The sequence below is a fragment of the Poecilia formosa genome, unplaced genomic scaffold (genome assembly GCF_000485575.1).
Source record: "Poecilia formosa unplaced genomic scaffold, Poecilia_formosa-5.1.2 Scaffold13, whole genome shotgun sequence".
NCBI classification, from domain to species: domain Eukaryota; kingdom Metazoa; phylum Chordata; class Actinopteri; order Cyprinodontiformes; family Poeciliidae; genus Poecilia; species Poecilia formosa.
This window is the reverse complement of record NW_006799952.1, coordinates 2,210,593-2,229,273: the sequence shown is the minus strand read 5'-3', so window position 1 is coordinate 2,229,273 and position 18,681 is coordinate 2,210,593. Positions and strand designations below refer to the sequence as shown.

The following is an 18,681-nucleotide window of genomic DNA, read 5'->3' as shown; positions in this document are numbered from 1 at the left end:
ATTTTTTTTGTAGACAGGTGGTATACCTATTCCAAAACTCAGACTACTAAAATGTTGCAGTCTAGAGTTTTGCAGTCACTTTTTTATTGTATTATTATTGGGGGTACGCCAGTACTAATGCAGCAAGAAGGTGCTTGTGGTAATTTGAGTTTTTGTATGTTTATTTTAGGTTTCTGTGTCTTTTGTGTTGTCCTGGCTACCCTTTGATTGTTCCCAGGTGTGTCTCGTTCTGTGATTGCCCTCTGTGTATTTCATGTCACCTGTGTTTCTGTGTCTTTGTCGGGTCCTTGTCGTAGCTGTCTTGCTGTTTGCCCGTGTCTCTAGTGTTTCCTCCAGTTGCTACCAGAATTGAGCCTTTGCTTTCCGCTCATCTGTGCTGCCTGGTATTTGGGATTTTGGATTGTGTTTATTTCATCATTAAATTATCACTTCCTTCACTTTAAGATGGGTCCACCGCGTCTGCCTCACCACCTCACACCACATTTCATGAAAGTCCTGGGATAAAATTCTGGCCTTCTTTGTTGTTGCTGCTGTTTAGTGTTTTTAAGACACAAGGCTACCAAAATTAGATTTTAAGGTGCAAATTCTTTTTAATTGTTTTCATATGTATGAAAATTATTCAATTACTTGTCTACTTACATTCAAGAAAGTGTAGGTAGAATTAAGTTCCTCATTTTTACTGTCCTCTCTCCCCCCTCTGACTTTGTTGGGTAAGGTTGTGCTTCTATACAGAACTATAAATGATAAATACTGAAATACTTATTTGTAAACAATAAATTAAAAAAATGAAAATGTTTATTTTCATATTTAAATATGGAATTATGTATCTATTAAATTATTTAATCCATCAAATAGACATATTTATTTATGTTAATTTATTAATTCAATCTTCATGTACATCAATACCTAATTACTTATTTGTTCGTTAATTATGACACTTCTGCAGAAATATACTGACCAGCTCACCAAAAACTATTGTTTTGACTGGGCCCTATAAATTCTTGGACCGGCCCTGCTCGCAGCCTCCACTAGGAGCCGCTGGGCGAGCTAGCTTTCAGCTGCTCAGGCGCAGTATCAATTGTAAGGAAAGGGTTTACTCTAATGCCGGGTCTTAAGGATAGACTCAGTCGGGAAACAGGCACATGGCTACAATATTCTACAGAATAAAACGTTTTATATTTGCTTGAGATGATTTGGAGTAAAAAGTACGTCGTTCCGGACGAGGAGGTTCGGCGGCTTTCAAGATCTCAACTTTAGACAGCTAGCTAAGGCTAAGCCGACACTTTCTGGGTAAATATCACTTTTTTTTCTTAAAATTAAGTCCGCTTTATTTACAAGTGAACTGTAGCGTTAGTTTATTTCGACTAGCCATGTAGTAAACTAGTGAAATTTGTTTGGAGTGTTCTGGTGTCTTTTTGTTTCGCAGCATCCAATGCTAATTTGTTAGCTGACATGAGCTAATGCTACATAACTTCAGCAGCAGAGTTTCGCGCAGCTAACGCCGCTTTGTTGTCGCTCCTAGGCAACCTGTGCTGCTGGCAGAAGTCACCCAGCAGTCATGTTTCAAACGGAAACACACATATCGTGCCTTTTCCCGGAAATCTTGGCCATTATTTTCAGCTACTTGGACGTTAAGGACAAAGGGAGGGTAGCCCAAGTGTGCGCGGCCTGGAGAGACGCGTCCTACCACAAGTCTGTGTGGAGGGGGGTGGAAGCTAAGCTCCATCTACGGAGAGCCAACCCGTCTCTGTTCCCCAGTCTGCAGACCAGGGGGATCAAGAAGGTCCAAATCCTCAGCCTGAGACGAAGCTTGAGCTACGTGATTCAGGGGATGCCGCAGATCGAAAGCCTTAACTTGTGTGGATGCTTCAACCTCACCGACAATGGTTTGGGACATGCCTTTGTGCAGGACATCCCATCCCTGCGCGTCCTCAACCTCAGCCTGTGCAAGCAGATCACAGACTCCAGCCTGGGCAGGATCGCCCAGTACCTGAAGAACCTGGAGGTGCTGGAGCTGGGCGGGTGCAGCAACATCACCAACACCGGCCTGTTGCTCATTGCCTGGGGGCTGCACAGACTCAAAAGCCTTAACCTTCGCAGCTGCAGGCACGTCTCTGACGTGGGCATCGGCCACCTGTCCGGGATGACCCGCAGCGCTGCAGAGGGCTGCCTGACTCTGGAGAAGCTCACCTTGCAGGACTGCCAGAAGCTGACCGATCTTTCTCTCAAACACGTTTCAAAGGGCCTGAACAAGCTCAAAGTGCTCAACCTCAGCTTCTGCGGGGGGATCTCGGACGCAGGGATGATCCACCTGTCACAGATGACCCAGCTGTGCAGCCTGAACCTGCGCTCGTGCGATAACATCAGTGACACGGGGATAATGCATCTGGCCATGGGTTCCCTCCGGCTGTCCGGCCTCGACGTCTCTTTCTGCGATAAGATCGGGGACCAGAGCCTGGCCTACATCGCCCAGGGCTTGTATCAGCTCAAGTCTCTCTCCCTGTGCTCCTGTCACATCAGCGACGACGGGATCAACAGGATGGTGCGCCAAATGCACGAACTCAAAACTCTCAACATTGGGCAGTGCGTGCGAATCACAGACAAAGGTTTGGAGTTGATAGCGGACCACTTGACTCAGCTGACGGGGATCGATCTGTATGGTTGCACTAAGATCACCAAGAGGGGTTTGGAGAGGATAACGCAGCTCCCGTGCCTTAAAGTATTAAACCTCGGACTGTGGCAGATGACTGAGAGTGAGAGAGTGAGGTGACAGCTTCTCATTTCATCCTGTATAGTGCTGTTGTTCACCTGTAAGGCGTTCTTAATTTAACCTTAAACTGTGATCATGCAAAGAGGGACCCACCTGGAGCAACTCCTTCCACAATGTTTTTGTGTTTTTACCCCAAAGTTTCTCAGACTCTTGCTTTGCCGAACCTGCAGCCTGTGTGCATTCTGACCATCCAGCTACCTCGCCCACTTAACACAGGAGTGCCTACTATTGGTGAAAACTAGACTAGATTGTATATTTTTAGAGATTTTTTACATTCAAGACGATTTTCATTGCAGAATCTTTTTATTCAAGACAAAAAAAAAAATAAAGGTTTCGGTTTCCTGAATTTTAAAGTCGTTTCTGTTTTGTTTGTTTGAATACTTGTTTGTATTGAATAACTGTCGCAGAGAAAATTTGTACTTCAAATTGAAGTGGGTGGATCACTCCTGTCTCTTCATGTTTACCTGTGTACATTTTTTTTGTAATATTTCTGAGAAAGTTATTTAAACATGAAATTCACCTCCACTGCTACAAAGTGTTAACAGCTACACAGATTATATGCAATTAAACTGTTTTTTTTCTTTCAGAGCTTTCAATTGTAATGCCAGAGTATTTGTCCAAAAAACGCAGTAATTTAATGTTTTATATTCATAAAATAGTGGTATTTATGAATAAAGATTATAAATGTCTCACTTGTCCGTTTTTGTTGAAAGAAAGGTCAAATGTTGCTATTTTTTTTTCCATAGTTACAGGCAAATCATGTTCCAAATTTCCCAGGTGCCCTTGCTATATTGTTTACCTGAGTCTCACCTGTTCACCCTGAGTGTCAGACTGATGTCTGACTGGGAAAACTGGTTATAGACCAAATGACCACCCACCTGCATATAAAACCTACATATTTATGTGTGAAACATCTGTGTCCCAAACTGAAATTACTGGCCAACAAAATTATTCTAAATAAATTCTAATAAATTAACCAGGAAATGGGCAAATAAAAATAGACTAAATTGTAATTAACTGAAAATAGATACATCCTACAGGAAGAAAAAAAAATTCAAAAAGGACTTTTAGAAAATTATTTTTAGCCTGTCATCTGTGTGTGTACAATTACTCCTCTGATTAAAATAAAGCTTCACAAGAAAACGAGGCTCATAATTTATTATTTTCCATACATACAAAATCCATGTAACCAACATGTCTTTTTTTTTTAATTCAGTTTGATTCTTGACATTAACAGACAGCAGTACATTTTTTTATTTTGTACAAATGCAAAAACTTACATCAAACTTAAAGCCCCTTGATTAGCTCTGTGTTCCCAGTTAAAAAGTTTGAAGGAAAAAGAAAAGAGACGTTGAGGGAAGAAAGGAAAGCGAGGCCAAAGTAAAGGGGAATGAAACACTGCGAGAAAGATCTTTGAATTCAGCTGTAAGGAGCTAAAGGGACAAACAGCTTTTCAGTCAGTTTGACAGAAAAACAAGCATCCAACTCTCATTTCTGACCTCCAGCCGTGTCTTTGGTTCTCACTCTGACACCCGCTGAATATAATCGCTGATAGCAGGAGAGCTACGACAGCTGGAGACTCGTTTTTATGCACCAGGGTCACCAACAAAAACCGAAGATTAAGAAAAGACAACATGGGCGTCTTAGGATAGCGCCACCGTTTGGCGAGCATATGCATTTGAAAAAGACGATTAGAAATAAACTCAAGAGAATTTACCCTCCCATCACATAGTCACGGTTTGAAACGTCTTTAGTTCACACATTATTTTGACACTTTATTTTTTTTAAAACAGGCCTTTCCTCAGTTTTCGCTGAGAACACTTATTGTGTTCAGAGCAACTCGCTCTTCGAGATTCTGTGCAAACATTCAATGCATATTGATACAGTAAACTTTTCATATATCTTATTTATATATATTTCTCTATAGAACATAGACTTTCTGCAATTTATGGCAGCACTGTCACACATACGTTTGTCCCGGGGAGACAAAATTAGACACAAAAAGACTACTGCACTGCTTTGAACTTTTCTGATTTTTTTGTCTTTTAAGAATGCACGATACACCTTCCACGTTATTACTTTTATTCAGTTACTGTACGTGTTGAATACCACGTTATTTACAAACTGATCTTAAAAAGTCAAAATCTGCTTGAAAAGTGACTTTCGTTTCCTCTGTAAATGTCAATCAATGCACTTGGTAATTAAAAAACTCAGCCCTGAACAATAAAACAAACGGAAACAAACACCAACAGAGGCATCCGAGCGTACAAAAAAAAAGGGCCGTCGGTATGTGGGCTTTAAGGAACTCCTTTAGAAACTTTGGATGAGGATCAGTTCTTACATCATGCCATAGCACCAGTATTACAGAGGCGGAAAAGCCTCTGCATTTAGGTCCTGTACTGATCTCTGTGCATGCTCCAAGGCCACGAGAACGTTCTCAAAAAAAGAAAAAAAAAAAAAGAAAAGAAACATTGCATACCTCATAAACAAGTGGACGCTGTGTGCAAAACCATCGAGACATGAAAGAAAAGCTTTCTCCCCCTAAATCCTCTCCTCGGTTATAAACATGGTAACTAAACTCAGATCTTCTGTGAAAGGTTGAGCCTTGATCCCCCCTCTAATGCCACCGACGACGACGCAGTAACGTACCGACTCTAGCGCTTCAGGAGCTCCTCCGGTTAAAAAGTGGCATTCAGATGGCGCTACGATAGGCGACGCGAGACTGAAAACAAACGTCTACACGGCGCCACGCCTCACCTCCGAACTCAACTCCACCCTGCTCCCTTTGGGTGTAGCAGTTCCCCCAGAAATTTAAAAAAAAGAAAAAAAAAGTGCTTTTCTGTCCCAAAGGATGGGATCCGTGTTCCCGTTTTAACATGAAAGGCTCAAGAGATGAAAAAAAAGAGGTAAAAGCCTGAGACAAAAGTGCCTCGTGAAGGTCAGTTCCCGCTGGAGGTAAGGCTTTGTGAGGCTCCCTTCTTTCATCTGGAACATCTTTTACAATGCGGCTACACTAACAGATAAAGATCGCCCCACTGTGTGTGCTTTAGTTCTGCTCCCTCATTTGCACTAAATAAAACATGCCTTCAAAAGTGTCGCTTTGTGAATTTCCTTATTTTGATGCAGCCCAGCCTGACCTCAGAGTGACATAAGAGACAGAAAAGCACTTCAGTTTCCTGGACACTTGATGTAGGGTGGAGAAGATGACGCCCCGGCCGGCTCTCCTCTTCTTCTTCTTGGATGGAGATCGGGGGTTTCCTGGGCGCCGCTTGCTTAAGTCCAAAGTCAGATTTGTCAGCATGACTCCTCCAGCGCATTGACGACCTGTTCCAGGATGTCAGGGCAGTAGTCTGCGATTTGCTGGAGGACTGAATTGGCAAACTCCTGCAGCTCCCCGTTCTCCTTCTCACACACCTCAGTCTCCCGTTTCAACTGGAAGCACAGGGGAAAAAAAAAAAAGATAGGATTCGAGTTTGTTTAACTCCTCTAAAAGCAGCAGCCCTGAGAATGTTTTAGTGAGTTGTTAGCTAAACTTTAACATTTTTAAACGGCTCTGTAAAACCTTTCTAGCTCCTCAAAGATGTGGCAAATTTTCCAGATCCAGTCCAAAGAATCTATTATCTATCCATCTATTTTTAAATAAACTCAGATACTGATTTCAGCCGTCTGTGATTTTCATGTCAGCTGCTGCAGCTCCTGGTTTCTGACCTGCTTTCCACGCTTTGTTCAAACAGCCTGTTTACAGCAAATAAGAGATGCATAGAGAGGAGCTGAAACTCTGGGCACTAAAATGTAAGATCTTCAAGACAAAGGGCCACATTTATGGAAGTAGGAAAACTGTCCAAAATCTGAAAGGAAGGATAGGAAAAAAATTAAGTGTTATTTTAAAGCATAAAATAGACAAAACTCAGCTATTAAAAGTTTAAAACCAGTGATTTTCCTGGACTGATGTTTATTTTGTTTTGCATGTTTGACACCTGAAGGTTTTTCAGAATGTACACCAAGTAAAATACAAACAGGATAAAAATGTTTGTTTTAGAGATATTTTCAGCATCAAAGTGAGCCTTGTGTGGAGATGTTGCCATGGAAACTGAAAACTATATAAACGGGAACTTTTCTTTTTGTCGCTACCTCAGTAAAGTGACTTAAAAATATTTGAAAAGCAGGAAGGCACGCAGTATTAAAATGATTAACAAAAATTTATGCAAAACTCAATTGTAGGATGTTTTAGTTAGCACATTGAGTTGTTTGGCTATTTATTTAGGGGTAACAGAAAAAGGGGGCAGAATATTAAAGAACTGCATAGTTAATAGATTAACAGATAAAAGAAAAAAAAATAAAACCCATGTGATTATTCCATCCAGGTTCATTTATATTTTAACTTTTATTGATCTGTCAAAAATAAAAATCCAACTGAAACACATTAAAGTTTGTTGAAATGTAAAACAAAGTGATTTATTTTTATTTTTCTTCCCCAGCACCTGTTCGTCGCTCATTTTCTGAAGCTCCTCCTCCCAGTCTTCAGGGTCGCTGTGGTGGTAGTGAGACGGAGGCGTGAGCTGGCTGAGGATGCTGGGGTCTCGGTCATGGCAGAGGTCTGTCAGGTGGGCGATGTAGAGTTTGAGCTTACTGCGGTTCTGGGACAGGACAAGAAGAGGGGGTATCATCTGTAGAGAGGAGGAAGAGGAGACGTGTCAGGTTTGATCGCATCCCAGATGACAGAAGAAGAGTTTTGATCCGGTCCAAATGCTTGCACAACGATGAAGCCGCAGCGATCATGATTCAGCATGCATGCATAGCTATCCGTCACCGACAGCTTTAGCTTCATCATAAAAAAACAAAACAAAAAAAATTAAGTGAGTAAAATTTATAACAAATAAGACGCATAGAAACTGCATGCAAATTTAAGACTCTTGAGCTGCACAGGCAACACACGACGAATGCTTTCAATCTCAAACAAATGTGACCCAACATCAAACGATATGAACACAGATGAATGAAGGGGGGGGGAAAAAAAAAAATCAACATGCTGGTGGTGAAGGTGAAAGGCTTGGCTTTCTTTATACGAGCTCACCCTTCTGAACAAAAAGGCTGTGAAAGAGAGGGGAGGGGCATAAGGCAGGCTACGCCCAGATACCCTCCTCATCATCCTGGTAACCACAAGGTTAGCCAGACGCAGCATTAGGAAGAAAAAACTTGGTTAGCGGCACATCGACACAAAGATCCTTCTGCTGCGTTTACATGGCGTCCGCCAGTCCGACCTTCTGGACGGATGCTTCAGAGGAGATCTTTTCAGCGACTGAGATGTTGTCAAATCAGATCCGGGTCAAATAGATTACCTGATCTGGAGAGGGTTTGTGATTTGTGTGGTCGTGTGCAGCCTTCAAATGATCGTCTTCGTAGTTGTCGGCCATCAGCTTCATTCTGTTCTGAGTCTGACGATTAAAAACAGAGAAAAGTTCAAAATGTCAGCAGTGACGTTTTCTGACTCCATCCAAAGAAAACATGGCTGCTAATATGAGCGCCGGCCTGTCCAGCTGACCATGCATAAATACAAAGTTGTTTTCTTTTTGAATGTTTCATTCAAACCATTTCAACGAAACTTTTAACTTCAAACTTCCACTTCAGGCCAAGATCTGATTGTGAGGGGTTTCCTATTGCTTTTTATAAAATGTACTACAGATGTTTCTTCTTGTTGAGAAATCAACTACATCTGGAAGATCGCATTTATTTTTGTGGGAGTAAAGATCTGAGAAACCGTAAAACATTAACAGCCAGCGAAGTGCACGAAGGACTCACTTCAGTCGCTTTGCTTTGTGCAGGTCCAGGATTTCTATGCATTTATCTAAAAAAACAGACTTTATAAACTTTAAAAAAAAAAATAATTTTCTATGAATTTATGCCTGATAAAGGCTGATATAGAACCTATACTTCTATATGATCTATAGAAACAAAAACAAAGACAGGAAGGAAAAAAATGACAGAATTAAGGGGGAAAAAAAGGAACTGATTTTTTTCATCCTCTTATTTTCCTTTTCCACACTTCTTCATCTGGAAAATATTCAAACTGAACTTCCCCTTTTTCAAATTTTATATGTATCCAGACCTTCTTGTTCAGAAAGTGATGCACTGGTCTGAAACAAAATCTTTTTTTTTCATAAATAGCATGTGAAAGGTGGGCTTATTATTCCTTTGTGGCTATGCAACCTGGTGACACAATGTGGAGGCCCAAGTGAAGAAAACCCTACGGCTGGTTTTTAAAAATTACTCTACTTGTGCGCAACAACCAGACTTGTAAGAGAATGCATAAACAATGAAGCCGAAGTACAACTTACTACAACAACTAAACAAATAAGTACATTATGGAAATAATGCTTGGGAGAAAGAATAAAATACACCAAAAGATTCGCAGACCTGTGGTCATATTATGCAGCATATTCTTGTTTTTTCAGATATTACTGTTGATTTTCTTTGTGTTGTTCACTCAATCTAAAAAAAAAAAGCTAATGGATCAATCAAATCACAACAAACAGCTTCGACATTTGACACAGAGGTGACCCTTCTAATAAACAGCAAAATACTTCCGGGTGAAACTCCAGATGAACGTACAAACGCAGGTCTCCCCAAACCACTCCTGTCACGCCGGCCCTCCCTGATCCCAGACGGCGTTTCCCCACCTGCTGCTTCAGCTGCTGCACCAGTCTGTCCTTCTCTCGCTTCAGCTGGGCCACCTCGTCCTGCGTCTTCTTCTTCTTAGAGGACGACAACTCCAGCAGCGCGATGTTAGCGTCCTTCTCACTGATGGCGGCCAGAAGGGCCTCCTGCCTGTTTGATGTAGATGAAGCAACGGGACGCTCAGCTGTACAAATAGCTCAGGTATATTCTATTATTTATAGCACAAAGCCAGCATGCTGACTGGGAAAAGCCAGAAATGGATGACATTTCACTTGATTAAGGTGCCAATCAATAATCTACAGTCTATACCACCCTGTAGAGTGAGTTAGTGTGTATGTGTGTGTGTGTGTGTGTGTGTGTGTGTGGGGTCTTACTTCATCTCCAGCACCTCCTCCAGGTGTTTCCTGCGCTCAGCTCTTAGGGTTGTGAGGTGGGCCTCCTTCTCACACAGAGACTGCTGGGTAGACGCCAGCTTGGCCCTCATGGACTCCAGCTCCTGTTTCACCTTCTCCATGGCACCCAGCAGCTCCTCCATCTGGAAACGCACGCGAACGTACACACACACACATATACCTGGAAATCAATGGTTGTCAAGCATTTTCCCAGTAAATGACACTTACAGGGGTTTCTAAATGATAAATGGACTGATGAAAGGGAAGGACGGCTGTAGAATCTGTTTTCATTACCTGCTAAAGTAAACAACTGTTACTAGCAAACGAATATACAAGGAGTTGCATACAGACTGGAAACAGTTTTACTCCAGGGTGCCTTAAAGGGACAGTTTGGACTGTTTGAAGTGAGGTTCTGTAAATATATTTCCCTACCTGTGGGAGAAAGGAGTCACACTGCTGTGAGGAAGACTAACAATTAGTCAGACGGCCGTCACAGTTTTAGCAAATCAAAACAACAAGGGCGAGTTTGTGAAAAGAGCGGCAAGAGGGCGCTTTGCAGCGAGACAATCACTGACTAATTTAAATCTTCTTGCAGTGGAAAGTATTCATCTTTTGTTCAATTAATTTTAATTTCATCAGGTATCATTCACATCAGGGTTCCTGCAGGTTTCACCAACTCCAATTTAAGAGCTTTTTAAAAGCCTTTTAAAAAGCTTAAGGCCGTTACGAGTCGAATTTAAGACCTACATCTGCACAGAAATGTTTGACCATCATCCAAGCAACTCACCATGACAGGCGCAAAAAAGCTAGCTAGCTAATAAGGATACATTAGCAGCGAGTCACAGATCAAAAACTGTGCAACTCAGACTTTTGCAAGAAAAAAAAATACATAGAATATGCAATTAAATAGTCCTACCAAGATCAAATTTAATTTAAATTTAATGTTAAGGCCTGTAACGTTAACATGTTACAGGCCAATTTACATTTTTTCAATAAATTTAAGCCTTAACTTTATATACATTAAAGACTTTTTAACGACGTATGGACATCCTGTACATAGAGTAGGGGTTTTATAAAATAAAATAAATAAATAAATAAAAAGAGGGATCCATTGTTCATGTAACTGAGAATTAGGCCAGTTACTGGTTTGAAAAGACACAACACAGTCATGCTAAGATTTCTAAATCATAAAAATCTACAATCATGCTGCTCCTACGCTTTAAAGTCCCAGAGAACTATTTTAAAAGTTTCCAAAAGAAACCACTTTGTGAATACAGTAGTGGTCTTGAAGATGATCTCATTGGTTCGGTTTTGGTTTAGATCTAGCCCTCTCTCTCTCTCTCTCACACACTCACACAGTGACACGTCACCCCTGGGCCTGATTTAAACAATTTGTAATAAAGCCAGCTAAGGGTTCATTTATAGTTACAGTAAATAATTTTTTTTTAATTCTACCAATAGTAAATCAAATACATTTTGTGATATGTTGCTCTTCTAACTTTCCCGGTCTGCCGATAGAAAAGTTAATGAGAAAAAAAAAACAAAATAGGAGATGTGCTGCAATTCTCCACAAGTGGATCTTGTTTGTACAGCTGAAGGGTTTTTCTGCACTGGGTGATTCCCAGAGAGAGAGAGGGACAAGCCTGTAATCTGGTCTGTCCAGTTTCTGATGAAGCCATTGCTTTGTTTTACAAAAGACGTTTAGTAGAAACGGCTAAACTTAGTATCGGCAGGTCGAAGCCTCACAAAATAAGGAATCAAAAAATCTGTGCATCTCTTTAAACAACTCTGAAAATATTCACATATTACTGTATTAGTCCATTATAAATGTCCAATAAACTCTTAAGGTTGTTCAGATTGTTTTCTCAACCAATGTCAGCGAAGGTTGTTGGAGTTGCATCGATCCGACTCATCAGCTGTGACGTTTCTACAACAGGTAAGGAAACTTCCTCTGATAACCTCACATAAAAAAAAATATCCAACTGTCCCTTTAACCTCTGAATGCAAGTGAACGGAGATCCAAGCAATCAAAGAAAGAAAAGAAAACCAACATTAATGCAGCGATGGAGATCGAATAAAATAAGCCTTCCACATCAGCAGCCGTCCTCTTTGTTGTGTTCAGAAGTGCCTCAGACTTTTTAGCAACGTTTGAAACCTGGAGGGGGACAGAGCTGGGTGGAAATCTGATCCTGAGGGGTGACAACAAACATCCTGCCACAGCAAATGAGATGAGCTCTCAAATGTTTTTCTTTTGTTGTTGTCGTTATTGTTTTGTTTAGTTTTTGTCAAGAATTCACCAAACTAGAGAAAAGTTGAATAGTTCATCTTCATTCACTGGCCAACTAATGAGTACAGTGCCTCACAAAGGCTTTCATACCCAGCAAAATTTTCCACATTATGCCAATGCTACAACCACAAACCTTAAACATGTTTTGGGGGTTTTGTGTGATGGAACAACAAGAAAGAGAAACAATTGTCAAGTAAAAGCAAAAGGAAACATGATTTCAAAGTATTTTGCATATAAGAAATCTGAAAACTGCATATGCAGCCAATCTTCATGAGACATTACTTTATAGAACTAATGCTGAAAAAAAAGCACTACCATAGCATGATACTGCCACCGCCATGCATTCTTACAGGAAGGGACAGTCTGATGTGTAGGGTTAGTTTTCCAACATTTTTGCATTTAATTTAGAAATTGATTATTCTGACGATTAATCGGATAAAAATTTGTCACATTCTGCAAATTTTTTTATGAAACAGAGTAAGCCTTTTTTATACATTAGAAATACATTAAAAGATGCAAACAATTCATTTCTGTTGTCAAATAAAAAAAAAAAAACGTTTTATTGCCTAAAATGGAAAAACAGCATTCCTTTAATACTTGATCGTTTGTAGCAAAACAATGCACATGCAGCATCAACATGTGGAAAGCTCAGCCCTTTCTGCTCGACTTAAACAGTGTTTGACTATTTTTTCTATTAACCAATTAATTGGACAGAAAAAGGAGCTTAACAGGAGATTCTGTATGTATAGGTTTTGAACGAGGTAAAGCTAAAAGTATGCCACTTGAGATCAAAGATTTATTTATCTTAAGCGCCAAATATATACATTTTCTTTAGCTTTTTACTTCATTGCTGTTCTTTCAGTAAATGACCTTTTTTTTTTTAAAAGTTTGAATATACCCAATTAATGATTCATCACTTACTAAGTTAGTTGACGATTATTTCGATAATCAACTAATACGATTAATCGTTTGCGCTCTACGAGATACTGAAGTTTGTGGTTGCGTCATGATAAAATATGGGAAAATCCAAGAAGTATGAACACGTTTGCATTGCAGTGTAAGTCAACCCTCTGCCTAGGAACGTTACTTTACAAGCAAACAGCAAGTAAACATAATCCCACCGAATCTACATGGGCTGGAAACGACACAAACACTTTACAAATCCATGCAGTCTGAACATCAATCTGAAAGCTTCCAACACAGACCAAAAAGAAAACAACCTCTAAAGAAAGCGTTGCACGAGACTGCATGACTTGTAGAAGTGTTGTTTGTAAACGGAGCTGCTGACCACTGATGGAGATCACACACACACTGGACTCGTACCTTAGACCACTTAAAGTGGGAGAGGTTGGACTCATGCATTGGTTTGAGTGAGTGCTTCGGAGAGGCGGTTGTGTAGCAGAAAGAAGACAAGAAAAAAAACGACAAGCAAAGATAAAGGAACTGAGGAAGAAGAGGAAGCCAGAAGAAGAGAGGAGGCAGGACAAAGAGAGCGATCAACACCGCAAAAGGTGAAAGAGAAAGACTTCCAGAGGAATGTTTAGAAATGCAGCAGCGGCTGCTTCTGTTGGTTGACTAATACCGACTCATCTCACTCGTGTGTGTGTGTGTGTGTGTGTGTGTGTTGGTGCGTGCGCTTAATTACCTGTCTTTCCTGCAGCGACCGAGCGGCCTCTTCCTGCGCCAGCACCATCTCTCGCTCAGCAGTGATTTGAACGCTCTCCCTCAGAGCCTCCTCCAGCTCCTCAATGCGCTCTGATTTCTGACGCAGAGTGTCCTTCACACCAGCGGAGATTTTGCTTTGTTAGACGCCAACGCGACGTCGCAGGGCGCATTTCCTGCAGACCGCATTCGAGCCCAAGCGACTGAGAAACGGGCCTCACCTTCACCTGCTGGGACGACTCGGACAGGTTGTCCTCCCTCTTCCTGGCCTCCTCCATCAGCCGAGCGTTCCTGCTCTTCTCCACCTGCTCCTTGTGCTTCAGGGAGGCCACCTTTTTCGTCTGGTCCTTCATTTGCCTGCAGAGACAAAATATGCTTAACTCCTGCAAAAACACCGACGGGAAATCTGATATTTAAATCTGAAACTGTTAAATACTTTGCTAATTATAAGGAGGAAAAAAAAAAACTGATTTGTTACATAGACCGCCCTTTTTTTCTTTACGTACATTAAATACTTCATGCTAAAGAGGTTCCGAGTTTAAATATAAACAAAAAATGTAATACCTGCTGACAGGATGACCACGAATATGATTTTTTTTTTTTTTATGAATTAATGAACATACAGAAACACATCACTTCTATAGTAAAACTAAAATATATTGGTTCGGTTTACTTGGTAAAGAATAAAACGGTAAAACAAAGAGAAAATGCAAATCTGACATTTGATGGTTTTTCAGCAGAGTTTTTACAATTTCTAAATTTAATATTTTCCCAAACATTTTTGCTTCCTTTCGGTTTTTGTGACATTATAAACATTAAACATCATAGTTGGGTTTTATTATCCATTTTTAATCCCTCCTGTCTGAAAACTGGTTTACGATTTTGCAGTGAAGTAATGGGCAAACTTTTGTTATTCGTTTATTTTCTCTTACATTTTGATACAATGTAAACATTTAAAAATACTTAAGAAAACAATAAATATATATATCTAAAAAATATATACTTAAAACGTATATCTCAGATGATCAGAAATGAATTATAGTTAACCTTAGATCACATTGTGAGCAGTGATCATTTAAAAAAAAAAAAAAAAACTGATTATAAACCAAACCCAGTTTAAAAAGTTTGGATCCAGTTTGAAACCCAGAGCTAAAATCTAGAGACTAAAAAAGGTTTTGAAATGGACCATTTTACATTTTGAATACTTATCTGTGAACTGATTAATAAGGGACAACAACTAAAGTTTTGATATGGTAAAAAAATAAATACAGGTCATCACCTAAATATAAATGAATAGAAATACTGAGAAATTCAGATTTTTATATTTTAGATCATGGAATAAGGAGTAAAAGTCTGGAAACCTCTGCAGAATGGATAATGGTAGAAATGTAATTCCATTCTGTTTTAGTCGGATCAAGGATGTAGATAAAAAAAAAGTATTTCCAGATTAAAACAGACGTACAGAAATATGGTCCAATGAGAAGTTTACTCTAAAATTGTCGATGTACAAACAGATCCTTACAGTTGCTTTGGCAACATTTTTCCTCCAGTCAACAGCATTAATGTCAGATTTGATTTAAAGTTAAAACCAGACAAGGGCAAAGAGGAATCATGAGCATAAATGTAAAGAAGAGCCCAGTAAAAAAAATAAAGGGTGCACCCAGCACACACTTTGGAGGAACAGGAGGAGGAAAAAGGAAGGGAAGAAACAAAAGAAGAGGATAAAGTGAGAGGGGAGTCAGGCGGATAGAAAAGAGCAAGTACTAACCTGGAGGCCAAACTGGTGAGGTGAGAAATGTCCAGTGCAAAGAAAGCAGCAAAGAGAAAAGAGACTCAGGCTAAGAAACCGAACATATGGAAACGTTAGGAAGGAAGAAAAAGAGGCTCGTCCGACAACTCAAACCTTTTCGAAAGAGACGCTAAAAATTAGCAAGTTAGATGAAACGCTGAATCAGAAATGTGCCACACATCACACCGAGTTACTGCAGAATTAGAAGATGCATGTCAGCTTGCATAGATCTGAGCGACGGGGACTAAAAACAGCCTCTCGTCTGAATGAGATCATGCGTTCGCGTCGCTCTGACCATCTGGAATCAAACTGAGAAACTCCAGCCGGGACAAGCAGAAGCTTCATCCGTGTTCATCAAACACCACAGATAACCCACCTCTCCAGCTCACTGATCTTTTTGTCCTTGTCGTTCTTCTCGTTCTCCATTTCTCTAAGTATCTCGAGGAGGCGGTCCACCTCCGCCTGAGCCTTCCCAGAATCCTCTCTGTGTCGGACCACTTCCTGCTCCAGGTTCCTGATGCGCTCCGCCAGCTCTGTGTTGGCTTGAGCTTCCAGTGCCGCGTTTTGAGCCTAACAAGAATCACATTCGCGTCAGTAAGAATGAGCCAGATGGTCATTCACCAAGGCTACGTTCACACTGAAGGTCTTGATGCACAATTCTCATTTTCTGATGAAATAATTACATTTTTTTTTTTTTTGCTTGATCGTTCACACCAATTAAACTCAGCTGCAATGAGACTTCTGTTTGAAAGGTTTACATCCTCAAAGCGACACGCATGTGCAAAAGAGGAACGCTGACATCACACAACAGCTCATTGATAACATAAGTGATAATGGGTGGAGTCATTTAAGGATCAATTCTAAAGTTTATTTGGCAATGGGAGCAGACAGTTTTTCACAGACTTCTTACATAAGTTCATAATTTTCAGCCTTTGTTTACGTTCTGATTTACTGCGTCTGGCTTTTCTTTTTTTTAATTATGACGCATCTGACTGTTCACGAGCTTTGAAAACAATCAGACACGTATCTGATTTAGTTCCACATTTGGAAGTACCAAAGATCTTATACTTCTGGGGATGAACAGATCAGAATTAGATCGTTCAGACTGCGGTGAAAAAGCCGGATATCGGTCATATATGGGCACAAAAGCAGATTCGAGTCACATTTGCCTGCTGTGTGAACGTAGCCTAACGTGATCTGTTAGCTCACTCTCTTTAGCTGGTTCTCCAGTTTGAGGCACTCCTCCCTCTTCTGCTCCAAGGTTATTTCCAAACTCTTGAGTTTGGTGTCTTTCTTGAGTCCTGAAGAGGCCAGAGATGAAGCGTGCTCCTTCAGGTCCAACAGAGAGGTCTGCATGGAAAAGACAGATTTGAGCTAATCAAGCAGGAAGAAAACTGAAAACACAATGACTCATCAAAAATAGAAAGATGTTCTGTGTGTATTTTTAGAGTCCCAGCAAAACGGGAGAGTGTTCCTCCATCTGTTCCTCACCTCTCGGTCTGACAGGTCTCCCTGCAGTAAGCTCAGCCTCTCCTTCAGCTCTTTCAGCTCCTTCTTGGAGCAGTCCAGCTCCTCCGTCTTCTCTCGGTCGTCCCTGTCCCGCTGCTCCTTCAGACGCTCGATGATTCGCTCCTGAAAGCGCGAGAGAAACAATTAAAAAAACAACAATAAAAAACCTTTCCACATGAACAGTCGGGAATTACAGCAGCCGGCCGGAAGATGTAAACGTACCTTTTCCGCAAGAGACTCCTCCAGCGTTGTGAGCGCCGTGTCGGTGTTTGAAGTGTCCGCCTGCAAGGACTTCACCCTCTCCTTCAAGCTGCTCATCTGCTTCTCTTTGTCCCTCAGCTGCTCCTGCAGATTCTCAATCTGCAAAGCAAATGCAATGTCAGCGAAGCGGACATCCACGGCAGGAGACGCGCCGCGTGGCAGATGTTTAACCTCACCTTTTTCTGCAGCACATTAATTTTGCGCTCCTTGACGTCCAGCATGTCCTTCAGGTCGTGGATTTCTCCGTTCAGGGTTCCCTTTTCCTCTGACATTTCTTGTATCTGCTTGCTCTTCTTATTCAAAGTTGCCTCCTTCTCCTCCAAGCGCAGGCGTAAGGCATCGACCTGGCAAAACAAATACAACGTACGTTTAAAAGAAAATTAACCAAATAATGTGTGATTTGTTCTCCGTTTGGGCTTTTGTTGTACTTCTGTCTGTAAGATGGCAGCGCGCTGCTCCTTGGCGGTGAGAGACTCCTTGAGGACTTCGATGTGCTGTTTGCTGTCTGAGAACTGGTTCGTTAAGGTCTCCAGTTTAGTCTGCAAACCCAGCAGCTCAGTGTCCTTCCTGGAAAGATCCTGCTTCACCTGCTCCATCTGAAAAACAGAAAGAATTTAACTCGGGAGACTGGGAGGACAAACTTTTACATGTCCGAGTGAAGCTAAATCGACGTGGTTCCGTCTCTCACCTTGTTTTTCATGAACTTGGTGTGACTGCGGTACACCTCCATCTGCTTCATCTCCTCCTGTCGCTCCTCGCAGCTCAGAAGTCCGTTGGATTTCATCATGAGCATCTCCTCCTCCATGTCCCTCAGGCTCCGCTCCATGGAGTTGATTTTTGCATCCTGGGGTATTTAAAGTTGGTCACCAGTGGAAGTACGATGTGGCGAAGCCGATCGCTCGGAAACGGTTAAACTCTCACCTTCATGTCGATAACAGTCTGTAAAGCTTTTGTTTTAGTGGACTCTGGAGTTCCTTCGTAGCGACGATGAAGTTCCTGCTGGATCAGAAATGTAAAAAAGGGATTTTACATGAAAAAAAAAATTTTTTTTTTTAAAAATAAGTTGGAAGATGTTGGAAAATATACAACAAATGTGCCATTTAGAGTCAGGATCGTTGATGTGGGCCTTACCTCTCTGAGGGCGGTAATCTCTCGATCTCTCTGGTCCAGTAAACTCTCCAGGTGATGCCGGTGCATTTCTGCATCAGCCAGCCTCCTGGTCCTCTCCTGGTCTTCCTCTGATGCTTTGGCAGATGGAGCTGTCTCACACACACACACACACACACACACACACACAGACACACACACACACACACACACACACACACACACACAC

At 41.1% G+C, this 18,681-nt stretch overlaps 2 protein-coding genes and 1 long non-coding RNA gene across 9 annotated transcripts; 2 read left to right on the top strand and 1 right to left on the bottom strand.

Annotated features, from left to right (window-relative positions):
- Positions 1 to 1,009: 1,009 nt before the first annotated feature.
- Positions 1,010 to 3,459, top strand: LOC103133724 (F-box/LRR-repeat protein 14). The gene is made up of 2 exons (XM_007545597.2): positions 1,010 to 1,290; positions 1,523 to 3,459. Exon 2 carries the CDS (start codon positions 1,559 to 1,561, stop codon positions 2,768 to 2,770), a length of 1,212 nt encoding a protein of 403 aa, XP_007545659.1. The 5' UTR covers positions 1,010 to 1,290; positions 1,523 to 1,558; the 3' UTR covers positions 2,771 to 3,459.
- A 453-nt stretch (positions 3,460 to 3,912) lies between these two features.
- LOC103133723 (ELKS/Rab6-interacting/CAST family member 1-like) lies at positions 3,913 to 18,635 on the bottom strand. 7 transcript variants are annotated; one of them, XM_016668102.1, is made up of 18 exons: positions 18,477 to 18,635; positions 18,267 to 18,344; positions 18,034 to 18,189; positions 17,774 to 17,941; positions 17,522 to 17,689; positions 17,307 to 17,444; positions 17,067 to 17,207; positions 16,785 to 16,925; positions 15,952 to 16,145; positions 15,555 to 15,566; positions 14,008 to 14,143; positions 13,770 to 13,901; positions 13,448 to 13,501; positions 9,820 to 9,980; positions 9,448 to 9,595; positions 8,110 to 8,205; positions 7,252 to 7,437; positions 3,913 to 6,202 (listed from the first exon to the last, which is right to left on the bottom strand). In XM_016668102.1, the coding sequence occupies exons 1-18, from the start codon at positions 18,540 to 18,542 to the stop codon at positions 6,065 to 6,067; spliced, it is 2,313 nt and encodes a 770-aa protein (XP_016523588.1). In that variant the 5' UTR covers positions 18,543 to 18,635; the 3' UTR covers positions 3,913 to 6,064. The 7 variants fall into 7 exon arrangements, with proteins under 7 accessions (XP_016523588.1, XP_016523583.1, XP_016523585.1 ...); XM_016668097.1 differs by having other exon boundaries at positions 14,014 to 14,143; positions 18,477 to 18,632; XM_016668100.1 differs by lacking the exon at positions 3,913 to 6,202 and adding an exon at positions 7,845 to 7,920 and having other exon boundaries at positions 7,350 to 7,437; positions 18,477 to 18,632.
- LOC107835558 (uncharacterized) lies at positions 7,379 to 7,791 on the top strand. The gene is made up of 2 exons (XR_001661350.1): positions 7,379 to 7,468; positions 7,501 to 7,791. It is a non-coding gene; the product is annotated as an uncharacterized LOC107835558 (long non-coding RNA).
- Positions 18,636 to 18,681: the final 46 nt, after the last annotated feature.

What these genes read in the sequence shown, in the direction of transcription:
- LOC103133724 (XM_007545597.2), top strand. Translation starts at nt 1,559, where the DNA reads ATGTTTCAAACGGAAACACACATATCGTGCCTTTTCCCGGAAATCTTG.
- LOC103133723 (XM_016668102.1), bottom strand. Translation starts at nt 18,542, where the DNA reads ATGCACCGGCATCACCTGGAGAGTTTACTGGACCAGAGAGATCGAGAG. An exon ending in AGATTACCGCCCTCAGAGAG is followed by an intron (nt 18,345 to 18,476) that starts GTAAGGCCCACA and finishes TTTCTGATCCAG; the next exon opens with CAGGAACTTCATCGTCGCTA. An exon ending in TTAATGTGCTGCAGAAAAAG is followed by an intron (nt 17,445 to 17,521) that starts GTGAGGTTAAAC and finishes TTTGCTTTGCAG; the next exon opens with ATTGAGAATCTGCAGGAGCA.